The sequence below is a fragment of the Sceloporus undulatus genome, chromosome 6 (assembly GCF_019175285.1).
Source record: "Sceloporus undulatus isolate JIND9_A2432 ecotype Alabama chromosome 6, SceUnd_v1.1, whole genome shotgun sequence".
Taxonomy (NCBI): domain Eukaryota; kingdom Metazoa; phylum Chordata; class Lepidosauria; order Squamata; family Phrynosomatidae; genus Sceloporus; species Sceloporus undulatus.
This window is the reverse complement of record NC_056527.1, coordinates 130,423,300-130,439,320: the sequence shown is the minus strand read 5'-3', so window position 1 is coordinate 130,439,320 and position 16,021 is coordinate 130,423,300. Positions and strand designations below refer to the sequence as shown.

Sequence of the window (16,021 nt, the reverse complement as noted above, 5' to 3'; positions counted from 1 at the left end):
CTTAGCTTGGTAATTACGTCGTAGATGGGCTCTCTGTTTAGAGCCTAGCAAGTATAAGGGAATAAACTACAGTTAAATGTAACATCATTCCTGGCTTGACATCCAACCAACATGGATGGCTATGTGAAAACATAAAATAGCAAAGAAACAGAATGTTTCAAAAGAATGTGAGAAGCCAGGGAGCTTTAGATACCTGATTTAAAATGACTGTTGTTTCCTTTTCTTTAAATTTCCAGGCTCATCCTTAGCAGACTTTGACATCATTCACCCCTCCGCTTCTCAGGCTTTGACAGTACTTCGGAATAATCCTCTGATGCTGGAGTGTGTTGTTAGTGGGTTATCTGCTCCTTATGTCCACTGGTATAAAGATGGCAAAGATGCACTTGGTAGAAGCAGATGGAAAATATTTCACACTCATCTTACAATTGACTCAGTTGATACATCAGATGCTGGAAATTACTCCTGTGTGGTGGATAACAAGTCTGGAGTTGTAAAACATATAAACTACAGTGTAAATGTGTTTGGTAAGATATAATCATGACAAAATGCTTAAAGTATGGGTTAAGTTACCTGTAACCAATGAAACATGCTAATATGAAAACATTAAAATGAAACCTAATTTAGAACAGCATATGTGAAATCTTTCATTTTTGTTTCTAGAATCTCCTTCAATTTCAAAAGGATTGCAGGATCAGTTAGTGTCTCTGGGAAAAAATGTGCATCTTTCCTGTGAAATATATGGAAACCCAGTACCTAACCTCACCTGGTACCATAATGCAGTTCCTGTCCATCTATCATCAAGACACTTACTTTCAGGAAACAAACTAAGAATTGTTGGTGTCACCAGAGAAGATACAGGGTTGTATCAATGTTTAGTGAACAATGGCATTGGATTTGCACACTCCACAAGAAGACTGCATTCTCAAGAAGGTAAAAAAAAATATGTTTTTTCACAGATTATTTTTCCCTGCAGTATTGCCTTTTCTGACCTCTATCAGTCCACTTTAAAAAAAAATCTACAATGCAAAGAAAAGATTCTGCTAAATTGTTCTTAATAGACCTGTCTCATCTGCTTCCTTATGACTGTAGATTATAGTTCACTGTTTCTGATGGATTAAATAATAAAACTTATATGCATTAGTTGAGGCACAAAACTGGGTGACAGCAATAATAAATGCAGTAAACTCAAAACAAAATTCTTTCATTGGTGTTTGGTGAGCACTTGCCCTTCACCTTAGAGGCTTGGAGGCATTTACATAGAAGCTATAAGAAGGTCAGCCAGGAAGCAGCAGGAGCACATTTTGGTTTGAAAAGAGACTCATGTAGGAAGGAAGGCCTCTGGAGACCGAAAAAACCATGAAGGAAGCCAAAAACACATCAAAATGTGGAGAAATGGCATCTCTCTCCAGGCATAGAAGAGTGATCAGCCATTTGAGGCACTTCCCCACCCAGGTTTTTATAAAGTGTCATTACTATCAAGAATAAAGCAAGAGCATAACAATGACCCGTTACAAACGGGCCTTTGCGGCGCCCCCGTCATGTGCTAGGGGTTGGCTGAGGACCTGGCATCCATACCAGCCTCACCTCTAGCACGTGACGGGCGTAATAATGGTGGCGCCCTATACACACGGGCGCCGCCATTTTGATGTATCGGATGCATAGCGTATGCATGTTGTGCCCCGGATGTGACGCCACGAGTGCACGAGGAGCGCCTCGCGGCGTCCCATTCGGGGTGCAAAATGGCGCTTCTTCGCTGCGTCCGGGAACCGCACGGTTTGGCTGTTCTGTAACCCGCCAATGTTAACCACTCCTGAACTTGAATTTTCAGTTTTATCCACTCAGGACTTGCTGTTGTAATTTAATTTGTAATTTATTTATTTATTGTCTTTGACCAAAACATCTCAAAGTTATAAAAACACTATCAATAAAAGCACTCTTACGAAGATCTAATAAAAGCAAATTAAAACCCAGATGCACATCTATACAGGAAGCAGACTTGCTGTTATATTTACAGATATCATTCTTATCTAATGTCATTCTTCAAAAGAATTTATAGCCATTGACTAATTATATATTATGTTCAGTGAGAAGCACGTTAGGAGCAGATCACCTTTATGTTTGTTATGCATTAAATCTTATTTGGCTGTTATTTTTAATAATGTTAAATTAATATGTTGAATTCGTGGATCAGATTATGAAGATGCAAAATTGCTCAATTTGACTGTGGCTCAACCACAACCTCAGGCATTCTCATGTTCCATCAGGCTCCATCAGCTGTACTGCATTCCAGTTTGCTTTGAATGTACTGCATTCTAGTTTGCTTTGAATGGTGCCCCCCCCCCTTTGAATTCTTTACTGTCCTTATATGCTTGAATTCTATTCCTTGAAACTGTTTCCATACAATTTTCTTGGTATGGGTGACAAGCTGATGTTCAGTTTTCATGTTTGATGTTCTGCTTTTGACTAAATGTTGAGCAAAGTTTTCACTTAATGTTGAGCAAAGTTTTGACTTGTATGCAGTGACATTTCTATCTCCTTCTTGTGTGAAGCTATTTGTGTGAGGCACAGAGACCACAAAGAAGGACAGGTTGCATATCTGTAGCTGTAGTTCTTTAAATGGTCGATTGTGTACTCACACAATGCCACCCAAACTCCCCTTGCTGTGTCCTGTTGGTCCCTAAGAATGGCTGTGTAAGCCTCCATGGAACTGGCAGTTTTGGTGGAAAGTCTCTTACATAGGGTTGCTGGAGATGGGTAGTGCTACTTCCAAAATGCTTCTACTGGCTTATAGAAGCTTCTGAATGGTGCTCTGGACATGCACATCACAACCCATTTGTGTGAGTGCACAGTTGAGCACTTGAAGAACTACAGCTGGCATGCAACCCGTTGGTTTTTGTCCTCTTTCTAGTGATACAAGTTTCTATATGTGGAAGTATACTGACTTACTATAATATGAATGTATTCTGTATTTTTATTTTTAAATAGATAGAGGTTCTAAGCCAGTTATAACCTCACTGTCAACAAACATCAGAGTGACAGATGGTGACACAGTCGTGTTGTCATGCAATGCTACTGGACTGCCTGTTCCCATAATCCATTGGTATAATAGCCATGGGCTTATTACCAGCCATCCTTCACAGATTCTTCATTCAGAATCACAGAGGTTAACCTTCCAAGCAAGAACTGGTAGCTCCATTTCAGACAGAGCCTACTTCATCGTGTCTAGTGGTGGATCAAGTTCCCTCTATGTCCAGCCAGTTACGTCAGAGCATGCTGGGAAATATACATGTGAAGCAACAAATGAATATGGATTTGCTCATTCAAAGACTTCCCTTACAGTTGGTAAGTGGCATCAGAATTGTCGTATGTAGCAAAGAGCAAGTGTGTGCAGTAGAAGTGCTGTGTATCACATGCCCTTTTCAACTATCCATTATGCGTATTCATTGAGATTTCAGTTTCACCAGCATAGCATCACAACTGATGAAGTGGACTAGAGTCTGCAAAAGCTTATGCTAGAAATTTCTCATTCTTAAACGTAACGCAGGGTTAATTTATATCTTTTTCTGCTGAAAGAGATTAACAAAATGATGTTTTAAAGTAATGTTATCCTGTACATCTTGTCCTTTTGGGAGGATGATACTAAAGTGAAGTATAGGGAGGGGTAGGATGCTGTGTATGGGACCTAAAATTCTGTGGGGCACTGTACATAATTGCCAAGTGCATCTGGGAAAATACCATTCAGCACATGCGTATATCTAACCTTCAGTTTCCTTCTGTAGTTTCCTATGAAACTAGTACAAAAACAGAAGCTATTGCTCCTGTGGAGGTTGCCCAGAGTGATGAAGGAGACGGCAATCACTATTCAGCAATGGACCTTGAAAGCCCATCTCCAGTCAAGATTCCTATAGATGAAGTTGCTACAGAAAAAGCATCCAATGGGATTTCCCCACCAGAAGCTCCAATCATTCTCAGTCCCCCACAGACACTTAAACCTGACCAGTACAACCTTGTATGGCGACCTGGAAGGGATGGTGGCCAACCAGTTAATTTTTATTTTGTGAAATATCGCAAGGTAATTCTTCATTGAGTTGCCTCTATAAAATAAATTTCCTTCTGGCTTTTTTGGAGGGGGTAACCCTGAATGGACAATTTTTTGTGGGGTGTGTGTGTAACAAGCTTGTTTGTGATTTTCACAATGTTTCTTGGAATGCAATGAAACCCTGATATTTGACTCTGACTCTAACCCTGATGTTAGGTCAGAGCAAAAGTAGACTACAGCTCTAGTGTAGTTAGAGCTTCTGTGGAAGTAATAGTTCAAGTAGATTTGCTGAGGCCTTAGTATTGGAATTTAAACTGAAATTATGCAGTCAGAAGGAAAGGTTTTTAACAGAAATTGCAAGCATTTGATTTTGGTGCAATCATTTTTGAAGGGGAAAAATTAGCTTGTCACTAGTGATAAAAAGTGACTTCTATAGTAGTTGGTGCTGGTTTTGCAAAATTGCTATGTTGATTTTTCCTTTTCCTAGTAGCCTCCCCTAGAAAAAAGACGTGAGCTGAGTGGGATCTTCCAGAGTATTGCTTCAAAATTTCTTCCAGTCCTAGAGTTCAGCTCTTGGTGGAGTGTGGTAGTTGTAATAGTAGCTATGAACATATGCAGACTGCCCCCTTCTCATCATGTAATAATTGCAGCCAGCAGTCTCTTGCAGATATCTTACCCACAGACATCCATTTGAATTTAGCTGAAAGATTGTGAAGGATAACAGGAACAAGTGTGTTTGTTTTTAAATCTTCACACTGATAGGTTCAGATCTTTCTCCCTCCAGCTGTCAAAGTTGGCTCCTAAATCATTTTTTAAAAGTCATTAAGAAAAGATAATCTATTTTCATGAAGTAGCTTATATTGCATTTAAATCATGCAGTATAATAATGTAATACAAAACCTAGCATCTTACATGGATGGCCATCTTTCTGGGATGCTTTGATTGTCAGTTCCTGCATGGCAAGGTATTGGACTGGATGGCCCTTCTGGTCTCTTCCAATTCTATGATTCCACATTATATTTTGCCCTTCTCCTTGTTTAATGACAGCAGACATAAAGAGGGTTTTTTTTGTTTGCATTTAACCTCTTATGATTCTCCTTTTGCAGTTGGACGATAATTTCAATATTACCAATTGGTATACAATTCGTGTACCTGGAAGTGAAAATGAACTTTGTCTCTCAGAACTGGAACCTTCTAGTCTCTATGAAGTCTTGATGGTAGCCAGAAATGTAGCTGGTGAAGGCCAGCCTTCCATGCTTACTTTCCGCACTAGCAAAGGTAAGGAAGTATTTGATTTGCTGTACCTCTTTTCTTAGAGTATATTTCAGTTAATGTGTTCTGTTTATTTATATTACTCCCTCCAAAAAAGATGGTAGCTATAATTTTATTGAATTTTATATCCAACACTTGGTCTGGGCTACAACTGTGCACATAGTGGTTGAATCTGGATTGAATCCATTCACAAAAAGGAGATTCATGTCATCTAATAGACAGGAAAGGGAATGATGTTCACTGATAGCTCCTTATTCTGCAGCTCCCTATGAAAATATTTGTGGTAGGTTGAGGGACCTTCAGAACACCAGGGAGCAGGAATGAAGAGGAATTAACAGAAACAATTATCCTGCCATTGCTAAGGTCTCAGACAGATTAAAGGCCCTTCTGTACACATGCTTGCAGTTGATCAACATACTTGCTATTGCTCAACTTTTTTTTCCTTAGAGATTTTTCCAGACCATCGCAGCTGACAATATTCCAGAAATAGCTTTCTGTGAAATGCACTCACGTTCTTATGTCTCTTGGTCCCCCAGTATGATGTGCGTACAGTATGATAGCACTTTCCATATAGCCAGTTATTTAGTGAGCCTGTCTGTAGGCAAGTATCACCATTTTTTCCCTAAGGCTAGGTGCAATGTATTTCATAAAACTACTTTCTGGTAGATTTGCTGGTGTTCCTTGTGCCAAAAGTAGATGCCCATGTAATAACTTGGAAGTAGAGTCTATGGAACAGACCTTTTTTAATCTAAAATTCTTGCTGGAAGATAAATGTCGGAATGTCACTCTTGTAGTCACCAAATTTCTCTCCAAGGCAATTACGATTAGAACTCACTATGTATAAAGTGACACTTGGAGTTAGAGTTAGATAAAGTTAGATTTAGCAACATTCTCAGTGCTTATTTTATAGTGGGAATTTTATTTCATTTATTTTATTTTTTGCACCCTGGAAAGGCTGGATTGGGACCATTGGCGTGCAGTTGCTGCAGCCCCAATCCAGCGCGCCTTCAGGCGGTCTGCCCAGCCTCTATTTTAGCCTTTTAAAGCAGTTTTTACCTGCTTGCGCTGTTCAATATGTTTTATCTTGTTTTAATTGTATATTATTTTAAATTTGGAATTGTTTGAATTGTTTATCATGTTTTAGCCATTTTGCTACCTTGAGATTGCATGATAAGAGTGTGGAATAAAAATATTTCAATAACTAAATAATAAATAATGCTTTAAGTTTCTTGTAAAAAATTTACATGGGTTTAATACCATTGCTTTCTTCCTGAAAAAAGCAAAATGCCATTCTGAAACAGTAAATTTTCTGTAGAATTTGTGATTTCAGATGAGTATCTTTAATCTATTTGTGATGCACATTTTCTTTTTATTAGAAAGATCATCATCCTCAAAAAACACACAAGCTCCTGTTCAGCCAGTTAGCATTCCTAAGCATTCAGTTATTCAAGAAGGTGCCATCAACAACTTTGGTGTGATTCTTCCAGATTCGTCTCGACATAGTGGAGGTAGGTGCCACCGTTCCCCATATGTTATTTGCTACATCAGGCAAGATGATTTTGAAATTACAGCCGACTTCTTTCTGAAGCTTACCTTACTACTGTTCTGTGCTTTCAGCTCACTTATGCATAAGTGTTTCTTTCATTACTGTTTTGATTGATTTAGAAATACAGCAACCTCTGGTCAAACATCAAACTCCTCAGTAGACTGGAAGGACTGTTTAGCAATGGGAGGCTCCATGTGCTTTATATGTGGTGATCTGAGTTCGTTCAAGTGACAGAAGATCGCTTAATAGAGTTACAAACTTGGATGAATAAGGGAATGCTGAGGATGTAGCATGCTTTGATATCAAAAAGGCTTTTGACAATGTCACTTATGATATTTTTGCAGACAAGCTGGCAAAATGTGGCTACACAGAGCTTAGTATTAGGTGAATTTATAGCTGATTTATCCTTGATTCCTTATTGTCCCAGAGAAAAGTGAGAAGTAAAATGCTGCAGGATTCTGTTGTGGTCTCACTTTTGTTCAGCCTCTTTATAAATGACTTTGTTGATGACATGGTCATCAGATTTGACACCAAACTGGAAGGAATGGCTAAAACCTCAGCATATAGAATTAGAATTGAAAATGAATTTAAGAGCTTGGAGAATGGAGGCAGAACTAACAAAGTGAATTTCACAAGTGTGAATTTCATTGTGATGCAATGGCAGAAAAAACCAATGTAATTGTACATCAACAGAAGTTGAGCCGAGATCACTCTATTCTGTTTGATTACACCTCACTTGGAATGTTGTGTCTGGTTTGGAGTACTGTAATTTAAGCAGGACATTGACAAGCTGGGATGTGTCCAGAGTGGGGTGGCCAAGATGGTAAGAGCTCTAGAAAAGCAAGCTCATTGAGTAACGGTTGAGTAAGCTGGGTATGTTTAGCATGGCAAAGAGAAGATGGAGAAGTAATATGATACCTAAAGGGCTATCAGGTAAAGAATGAAGCAAGCTTGTTTTCTGCTGCTCCAGAAGGTAGCGCCTGACTCTTACAAGATAGATCCATACAAGCATATGATCTTTGGGATGAAAGCGTATGTTCCTCTTTTGAATGAACACATTATTCTATAGGATATTACATTATCCTGCAGTAGGATATTACTGCTATGTTGGATTGTCATTTTTGTGGCAATAGATTACTAATTAGTAATGACCAAGGATGCAATCTTTCTCTGTTACACCCATATGTGTTTATTTCATTTGTATTCTGCCTTTTTTTAGAGCAGGGCTCAAGGCAGCTCCCAAAGAAAGTCAGTTTAAAAACCTTAACAATATTTTTTAAAAGCAATTTAAAAACATACACATTAAATAGTTTAAAATCAGTTTAAAACATGCATAAGTTTAAAAACAAAACAAAGAAAACATACACCCCAGTCGGAAGCTCCTCTCCGTACCCATTAAAAGAAGCCTGCTTAAACAAAAAGGCCCTTATATTTTTATGTGATTTATTATATAGTGAGGACAGATGCATGTTTTCTTTGTCTAAAATCTTACGTTTACATTGAAATGTGTTCATATAGAAATCTGTCATTTCACTTATCCGGCTAAATTTTACAGATACTTAGTTCTCTATAAGTTAAATTACTACAGTAAATCAATTTGAAACAGACTATGTTAAGCGCTTGAGTATGTCCTGTGTAAACTATTCAAAAACGTTGTCCGACAGCCTGACTGAGTGGATAACGTACATTAAAAACTAGTCTTAAAACTAACGTGCCGTTTTTTAAAAGTAAATGTTGTACCTTTCTTTTCCACCTCTCTCTCTCTCCCTCCCTCTCTCTCTCTCTCTCTCTCTCTTTCTCTTTCTCTTTCTCTGTGAGAGTGATTCATTCTACATAGTTTAAGTATGGGAGCCTATATGGTAAAAACGGGTTATGTCTGTCAAAATGATTATAATCCACCATACTAATACCACCTCTCTCCATTCTTTCTGTTCCCACTGCTGTCTAATTTCAAGTGAGTTCAGTAAGTATTAATGTAATCTGCATGGTTTTGATTGTTAGCTAATTTATTTTTAAGCGAGGGCTTTAAAGCATTTTAATACTTAGTAACTATAGAAATAAAGCTTTCTTAAATCCAGGAATTTTCAGTTTTAGATGTCCTGTTCTGCAAATGGTTTGGTTTCTATGGAATAAACTGAGTTCATTTCAGTACCAAACCAGCAGACTGTTTATGTGGTCATGAATTTAATTATGTAATTCTCTGTTTCTGATGTGTGCAAATACTAGAAGACTGATGCTGACATAGTTCAGGGTTCCTACATAGCATAGTCAATAGGCCAAATCTGCCAAAGTAGATGTTATTTTTGTTTTTGGTAAGAAACTTAAATTCTCACTATCTTTTACAACAGAAATGATTTTCAGTATTTGCGTTCAAGGAAGAATTTCCTGACTTATGTACCCACCAGTAATTCATTTATTCATTTCATTTATTAGCCATTTATTTATTCAGTAATTCACTTATTAAATTCATTTATTTAGTTATTAAACAAAAAGGAGGTGCTGAAATCAATTCAAATTCTTGTATGAAGCTTTCTTAACTTTCTTTTTCTTTTATAGTACCCGAAGCACCAGATCGACCTACTATCTCCACAGCATCAGAGACGTCTGTTTATGTGACTTGGATCCCACGTGCAAATGGTGGATCACCCATCACTGCCTTTAAAGTAGAATATAAACGCATGAATAGAAACAATGAATGGTTAATTGCAGCTGATAACATCCCCCCTTCTAAACTTTCAGTGGAGGTTCGCAATTTGGATCCAGGTATTAATATGCATTCATTATCCTAACAAACAGAGGTCATAATCAGTATTAATATTACATTGGCATAGTTTTAATATAGCCCAGTTGACCTAATTGAGCCATGAGCATTGTGCACAAAAAACAGAATAAAATTGAGGGAAATTACCACCTGTGCCTTGTATCACAATGTTTTGTTTCAGCAACAATTGAATCAGCATTTTCATTTAAGCATAAGGTACATCCCTGTCCATATATTAATGTCCTAATTCTAAATGGAGACTGTGAGTCTGTCGCTTCTGTGGTTGACATCATGCCTTCAAATCTTTTTTTTTTTTTGGTGGTTGTTAGTGGGAAATGATATCTGATTTGTATTTTGCCAGGGTAGATGTTATTTACTCAAAGACAGAGGAGACGTTAGACAGAAGTGTATAGAATTATTATTATTATTATTATTATTATTATTATTATTATTATTTTATTTCCTTATATCCCACCTTTCTCCCAGTATATGGACTCAAGGTGGCGAACAGCAGATTTAAACCAATACAATTTTAAAATAATACATTAAAATGTATAAATATAAAATTTTAAAAAGAAACCATTTCAAAAGTTAAAACAGTTTATAATTTTAAATAGAATATGTTAAAAATACAAACTTTAAAATTTCATTAGGACAACATTCCCAGCCCTTATTAGTTTGCAAAAGCCTACTGGCACAAAAATGCCTTTATTTGCCGCTGAAAGGACAGCAGGGATGGAGTATACAAGTATGAGACATATCTTTTCTCAAAATGTATCAGGTAGTTCACAGAATAAATTAGATTTCTATTCTTCTCCTGTGTGCTTCTAGTATTTGCTTTTATTTGATCAATTGATACTTCCTTTTTCCACTCTTTTCTTCCTCCTCACCCCTTATGAAAAGGATCCTTATACAAGTTTCGTGTGATTGCTATTAATAATTATGGAGAGAGTCCACGAAGTTCTGCATCTCGGCCTTATCAAGTAGCTGGCTTCACCAACCGATTTTCCAACCGTCCCATCACCGGACCTCATATTGCTTATACTGAGGCAGTCAGTGACACTCAGATTATGTTAAAGTGGACTGTAAGTATAAATTTCTTTTCATTTTTTGACTGAATGCTTATAGTCTAGGAAGGGCATGTCCAGTATGAAACATCTGGCTTTAATTGCAGATCATATTAGAGTTCAAATTTCACTGTTGTTTGTGGACAACAAAAGCTGGATGAGCCTTTTGGGCGCTGACATGAAAAACCTCAAGTTTCAAAGTTTGCAGTCCTGTATGGGAGCAGAATAAAATTAAACTATTTAAAATTTTGGACCTTCCCTTCTATCCAGATATTACCTTGTTTTTGAGAGTTTCAAAGCTCACGTTAAGTTGCAACCTTTTCACATTCCATTGTCTATCAGCCTGTCACCCTGCCACTACTACACTCACATCTCCTTTGTTGACTGTACTTCTGGAATCTGAAATGTTTAACTCTTCCTTTTTAGTATATTACCTCAAGTAACAACAATACACCCATCCAAGGATTTTATATCTATTATCGTCCAACCGATAGTGACAATGATAGCGATTACAAGCGGGATGTTGTGGAAGGTAAGATGTTGTGCTGAATGGTTTTGTAAACTATTGTAACAGTTTCACTCCCTCGTCTCTGTGTAAATATCATAGAGTTGTAAGAGACCCCAAGGACCCTCAAGTCCAACCCCCTGTTATGCAGGAATACCCAAGCAAAGCAAACAGTGTCTCAAACCAGAGGACCCCTCAAGGGGTGCCAAATGGAAGGCCTCAGTCCCGACTCAGAGTGATTGACTTCAGAAGGACAAGGCCTCGGTATTCTCAAAGTCTCCCCTTGAAACCAACCGGAATAGGAAACCAGTAACCACGAACATCCAAGATGGCTTGCTCAGTATCCAAGATCCTCACTCCCCCTCCACATGCTTCTGATGGAAGTCGCGCTCACATCAAACCATTAGTTGGACTCATACTCTCAATACAAGGAGAAGAAAATGAACGTGAAACGCTCCCATTGACATTCTTCAACAGACAATTTGTCTAGAGATTACGTGGTCCCGACCACAATGACAGTGGAACCATTGGTCTTCATGGTGGTGATCACCTCAGTGTGACAGGCAGAAGAACTCTGCTTTATACATCAATCCACCTTACCTCCAGTTCCATCAAGACAAGGTGGTGTTACAACTGGTTCCTTCCTTCCAAAATTGATTTCTGCCTTTCATCTAAGCCAAGACATTGTGCTCCCTGCCTTCACCAGAATCCTACCACTCACTTCAAGAGAGCTCTCCATTCTCAGTGTCCATAGAGCCCTCACCTACTACGCTGACAGAACTTCTGATTCAAAGAAAATGACTGTACTTTTCATCTGCTACTCAAATTTCTTAAGGGGCTTACCAGCTCCAATCCAGTAAACTGGGTCTACCAGTCTGTTCTCAGCGTCTTTTGAAATGGGTGGTCCGCTTGGCAAATGAACTTGTCAAGAAATAGCCTCTTTCATCTGTAAGGGCCCATTCCTACCAAGGTGGTAGCTGCCTCTTCAGCCTTCCTTGCTGGGGTGCCACTGGACAAAATTTGCATTGCAGCTGTGTGGTCCCAGCCTCTGACATTTGGCTCCCAGTACAGACTGGATATCCACTCCAGGGCTGATGCATCCTTAGGGAGAGCAGTCCTCTCATCCACCCTGAAGTGACGATTACTTTGCTAATCCTTTTTTTATTGGCAATAATTTTCTGCCCTCTTTTCTTGTTGGCTGTTGGATAAAGTTCTGCATTACTGGCATACATTACTTGTGTTGTGGCGTAATACACCCACCTCCAGGTATAAGTAGCTTGCTAGTCACCCATATGTGTGATTCATAGAGACCACGAAGAAGGACAGGTTCCTTACCTATAGCTGTGTTTCTTTTAGTGGTCATCTTTGCATTCACACAAACCCACCCATCCTTCCCTAATGACGCCTTTTGGTCCTCAGGATGCTGCTATGTGGAGGCCTTTGGTACTGAGACTAAAAGGTGGGAATAGGGGAGATATATAGGATGGAGAGGGCTACCACCAAAAATTCAGGCCTACATATTGTAGTAGGTTCCAAATATGATCTGTGCAGGTGCAGTAAAACCCATATGTATGAATTCACAGATGACCGCTCAAAGTCTGTCCTTACTCCACCGGTTGATTTGTGAAGTGTATTCATTTCTCTCCTCAAACTACCTTTTTGTTGTTCTATTAAGGTTTTCCCATTCTTCTGGTGTTGTATTCACTTCATTTGTTTAAAGCCATAAAATGTAGTTGGAAAATTATTAGCTGCTCAAATTAGATAGATATTTAATTCAGTTTTGGGATTTTGACCAAAGTATAAAATTTAACCCAGCAGCCAGCAATTGTTTGACTCACCAGTTCTCGGTTTTCATGCTGTCTCCTTTTGTTCTAGTGCTGCAACTTGAACATTATTGTGTTTTAAAATCTGCTCTCAGAATTGCACAGGGTGGCTTTTACTGATATAAGCTGTCTACCTTTCTTGAATTCATTTGTGCATAGTTGCTAAATGCTTTGTGATGTGGTTAGTGAAATTAACTGAAGTCAGGGCTTTGAAGAAGTTGGCTGTTCCATTTGTAGCCTTTCTGGTACACAGAATCTGTGTTTATAAATGTTTAAGTGACTTCCACTCTTCTGTGAAATTTGCTTGTTCCTGATTTTCAGGTTTATGCATGCTGACATTTTAGTAGAAGCCTGAAATGATTAGCAGCTGGTGTGCTGTGCCAAAATGTGAACTGAAAAATTGTATGTGTGTGTATATCAAGCTTTTCCTTACTACACAAAATGACCACAACTACTTTTTAAATTTAATAGCCATTCATTGCAACTATGTAAGGAAAATCTTAAGAGAGAATGTGTCATATGTACGGTTTTACATTGTATTCTTTTTATCTTTTTTCAGTTACAAACATTCAGATCACAGAAGAGCTTTTGTAACTGTTAGCTTTGTTAGAAGAGCTTTTGTAATTAATTGATAGCCTACATATTTAATATATATAATGACTGCTTTGGGGTGTCCTGCAGAGCTTGGTGGCGCATCTGGTCCATAGGCTAAACTATGCCTAGTCCTGCTTTGGAGGCAGAGATGGCAAACCAAGGAAAGTCTACCAGGATTTGGCAATTGACATTAATAATGTGTTTTCCATTTTTATATATATGTTGTGAGGGGAAAAGACGTTCTATACTTTTAATATATTTTTCTGTTTGGTTTAAATTATTTCATAAAGAGGATACATGTGTATACTTTTTTCCAGGCACAAAGCAATGGCACTTGATCAGCCATCTGCAACCTGAAACATCATATGACATTAAAATGCAGTGCTATAATGAAGGAGGTGAAAGTGATTATAGCAATGTGATGATATGTGAGACCAAAGGTGAGAAGGGAATGTTGGGGTTTGAGGAGTTTTATTCTGATAGCAAATCACTAGTCACATAGTAGCTACTCGCTGATTTTGAAGGATCATAAGAGTTGCTATCTAACAGGGCCATAAGCCCTATGCCTCTTAGAGAATAAACTTTCAAAATAACTATCTGTGTTTCTGCAGACTTAAGCAGCTTTTGTGGACAAACTATTCTATTTTTCCATGCGCTATCCTGTGTAGAGGTATTTTATCAAGGCTAAACCAGAGTGCATAAAGATGCTTCTCATCCAGTGCACAAAATTATGCTTTCAAACCAGATTTTACCCCAAGCCACATAGCTTGTCACTGTGGTAAACAAATGATTCACTTTTCTCCACACATTTACATATGGAAAAATGAGCATCTAAAAGAGTGGAAAGGGCATATAAATGAGGAAAATTGACTCATATGTTACTGTTTAGGAATGGTTTGAATCAAACCTGTGTAGCTAAGTTGCATGCAATATAGAGGTGGTATGGGTTAAATTCTCCAATGGAGGTGTCTCCCTCCTATCCCACACTGGCATTCCATAGCTTTACATTTTAAGTTCACATTTATAGTTCTTGGTGGATATCTTCACGTGGCCAGAATAACAGTTGTCATTTTTGTTTGTCAAATTAACAGTTGTCATTTTGGTTGTCAAATGCTTGTTTCCCCCCATTAGTGAAGCGTACTCCTGGTGCATCAGAATATCCAGTGAAGGATCTCAGCACACCACCTAATTCTCCTGACCGTGGCGTTGGAAGCAATGCTGGTCAACCAAATGGCCCTGTCCGGAGCAGCGATATGTTGTACTTGATTGTAGGCTGTGTCCTTGGAGTGATGGTTCTTATACTAATAGTCTTCATTGCCATATGTTTATGGAAAAACTGCCAACAGAATGTCATGCAGAGTATGTTACCTTTAGTATTCTTAATTTCTTTGCTCCTAACTCTTATGTTGTTATTATTGCAAGCAACCTTAAGCCTCAGTAGCTTCTATATGTTTCTGTCATTGTTAGATCACCAGTAAATAAATATGACTGTACAGTGCAACATAGGAAACAAAATTATGGAGGTATTTTACTGCTCATATGAAATACAGTGGTTAGAGGCAGCACCATAGAATCATAGAGGTGGAGAACATAAGGGCCATCCAGTCCAACCGCCTCCTATGTAGGAATATACAAGCAACACTCCCAACAGAAGTCAGGAAGTTCTTCCTAATGTTGAGGTGGAATCTCTTTTCCTGTAGCTTGAATACATTGCCCTGTGTCTGAGTCTCTGGAGCACCAGAAAACAAGCTTGCTCCATCCTCAATATGACCCCTTTCACATGTACTGTTGTCAAATCAGATGTCGCCTATTATATATTTGTGATTTTTTTTCTGCCTAAGTGTAGTACCTTTCTCTCTGTTGAAATTCATTTTGTTAATTCTGGCCCAGCTCTCTAATATTTGAAGGTCATTTAGAATTCTGATCCTCTCTTCTGGAGTATTGGTTACCCCTCCAAACTTAGTATCATTGCAGATTTGATCTTCCCCCCCCCCCCCCCCGTTCCATCATCCATCATCAGTGAAGATGTTGACTAGCACTGGGCCCAGGACAGAGCTTGGATTAATTTGGACAAAGGGGACTGTAAAATGAGCCAAGGCCATACTGACTCTACTGCAGTTGCCAGACCAGGATGGCACCAATTTTAATTTAACTGAGTTTTACATCATTGCAAATATAATAAGGCTCTTGGTGGACATGGACTCTTTCCATCAGCAAGGTGCTCCATGTGTAACTTCTATGTAAGATTATAAATAGTTTATACATGGATATAAGACACAAAGAATAAGGATGATATAGGGACTACCCAAAACTAATTCAAAGATTTATAATTCTACAACTTAAAAAGTTTTATGTAATTATATTTTGAAAATAATGAATGATTTATAAAGGGGATAAACATGTATGGAATAGAT

General features: G+C 38.3%; 1 protein-coding gene across 1 annotated transcript in view; it reads left to right on the top strand.

Annotated features, from left to right (window-relative positions):
- The window catches only part of CDON (cell adhesion associated, oncogene regulated), a 47,023-nt gene that overhangs the window by 19,032 nt on the left and 11,970 nt on the right, over nucleotides 1–16,021 (top strand). The window contains exons 6-16 of the mRNA XM_042472387.1: nucleotides 237–524; nucleotides 661–930; nucleotides 2,986–3,342; nucleotides 3,780–4,072; nucleotides 5,146–5,317; nucleotides 6,688–6,819; nucleotides 9,414–9,620; nucleotides 10,522–10,703; nucleotides 11,112–11,217; nucleotides 13,925–14,047; nucleotides 14,739–14,966. Coding sequence (XP_042328321.1) covers nucleotides 237–524; nucleotides 661–930; nucleotides 2,986–3,342; nucleotides 3,780–4,072; nucleotides 5,146–5,317; nucleotides 6,688–6,819; nucleotides 9,414–9,620; nucleotides 10,522–10,703; nucleotides 11,112–11,217; nucleotides 13,925–14,047; nucleotides 14,739–14,966 — 2,358 coding nt within the window. The remainder of the gene's footprint in view (nucleotides 1–236; nucleotides 525–660; nucleotides 931–2,985; nucleotides 3,343–3,779; nucleotides 4,073–5,145; nucleotides 5,318–6,687; nucleotides 6,820–9,413; nucleotides 9,621–10,521; nucleotides 10,704–11,111; nucleotides 11,218–13,924; nucleotides 14,048–14,738; nucleotides 14,967–16,021) is intronic.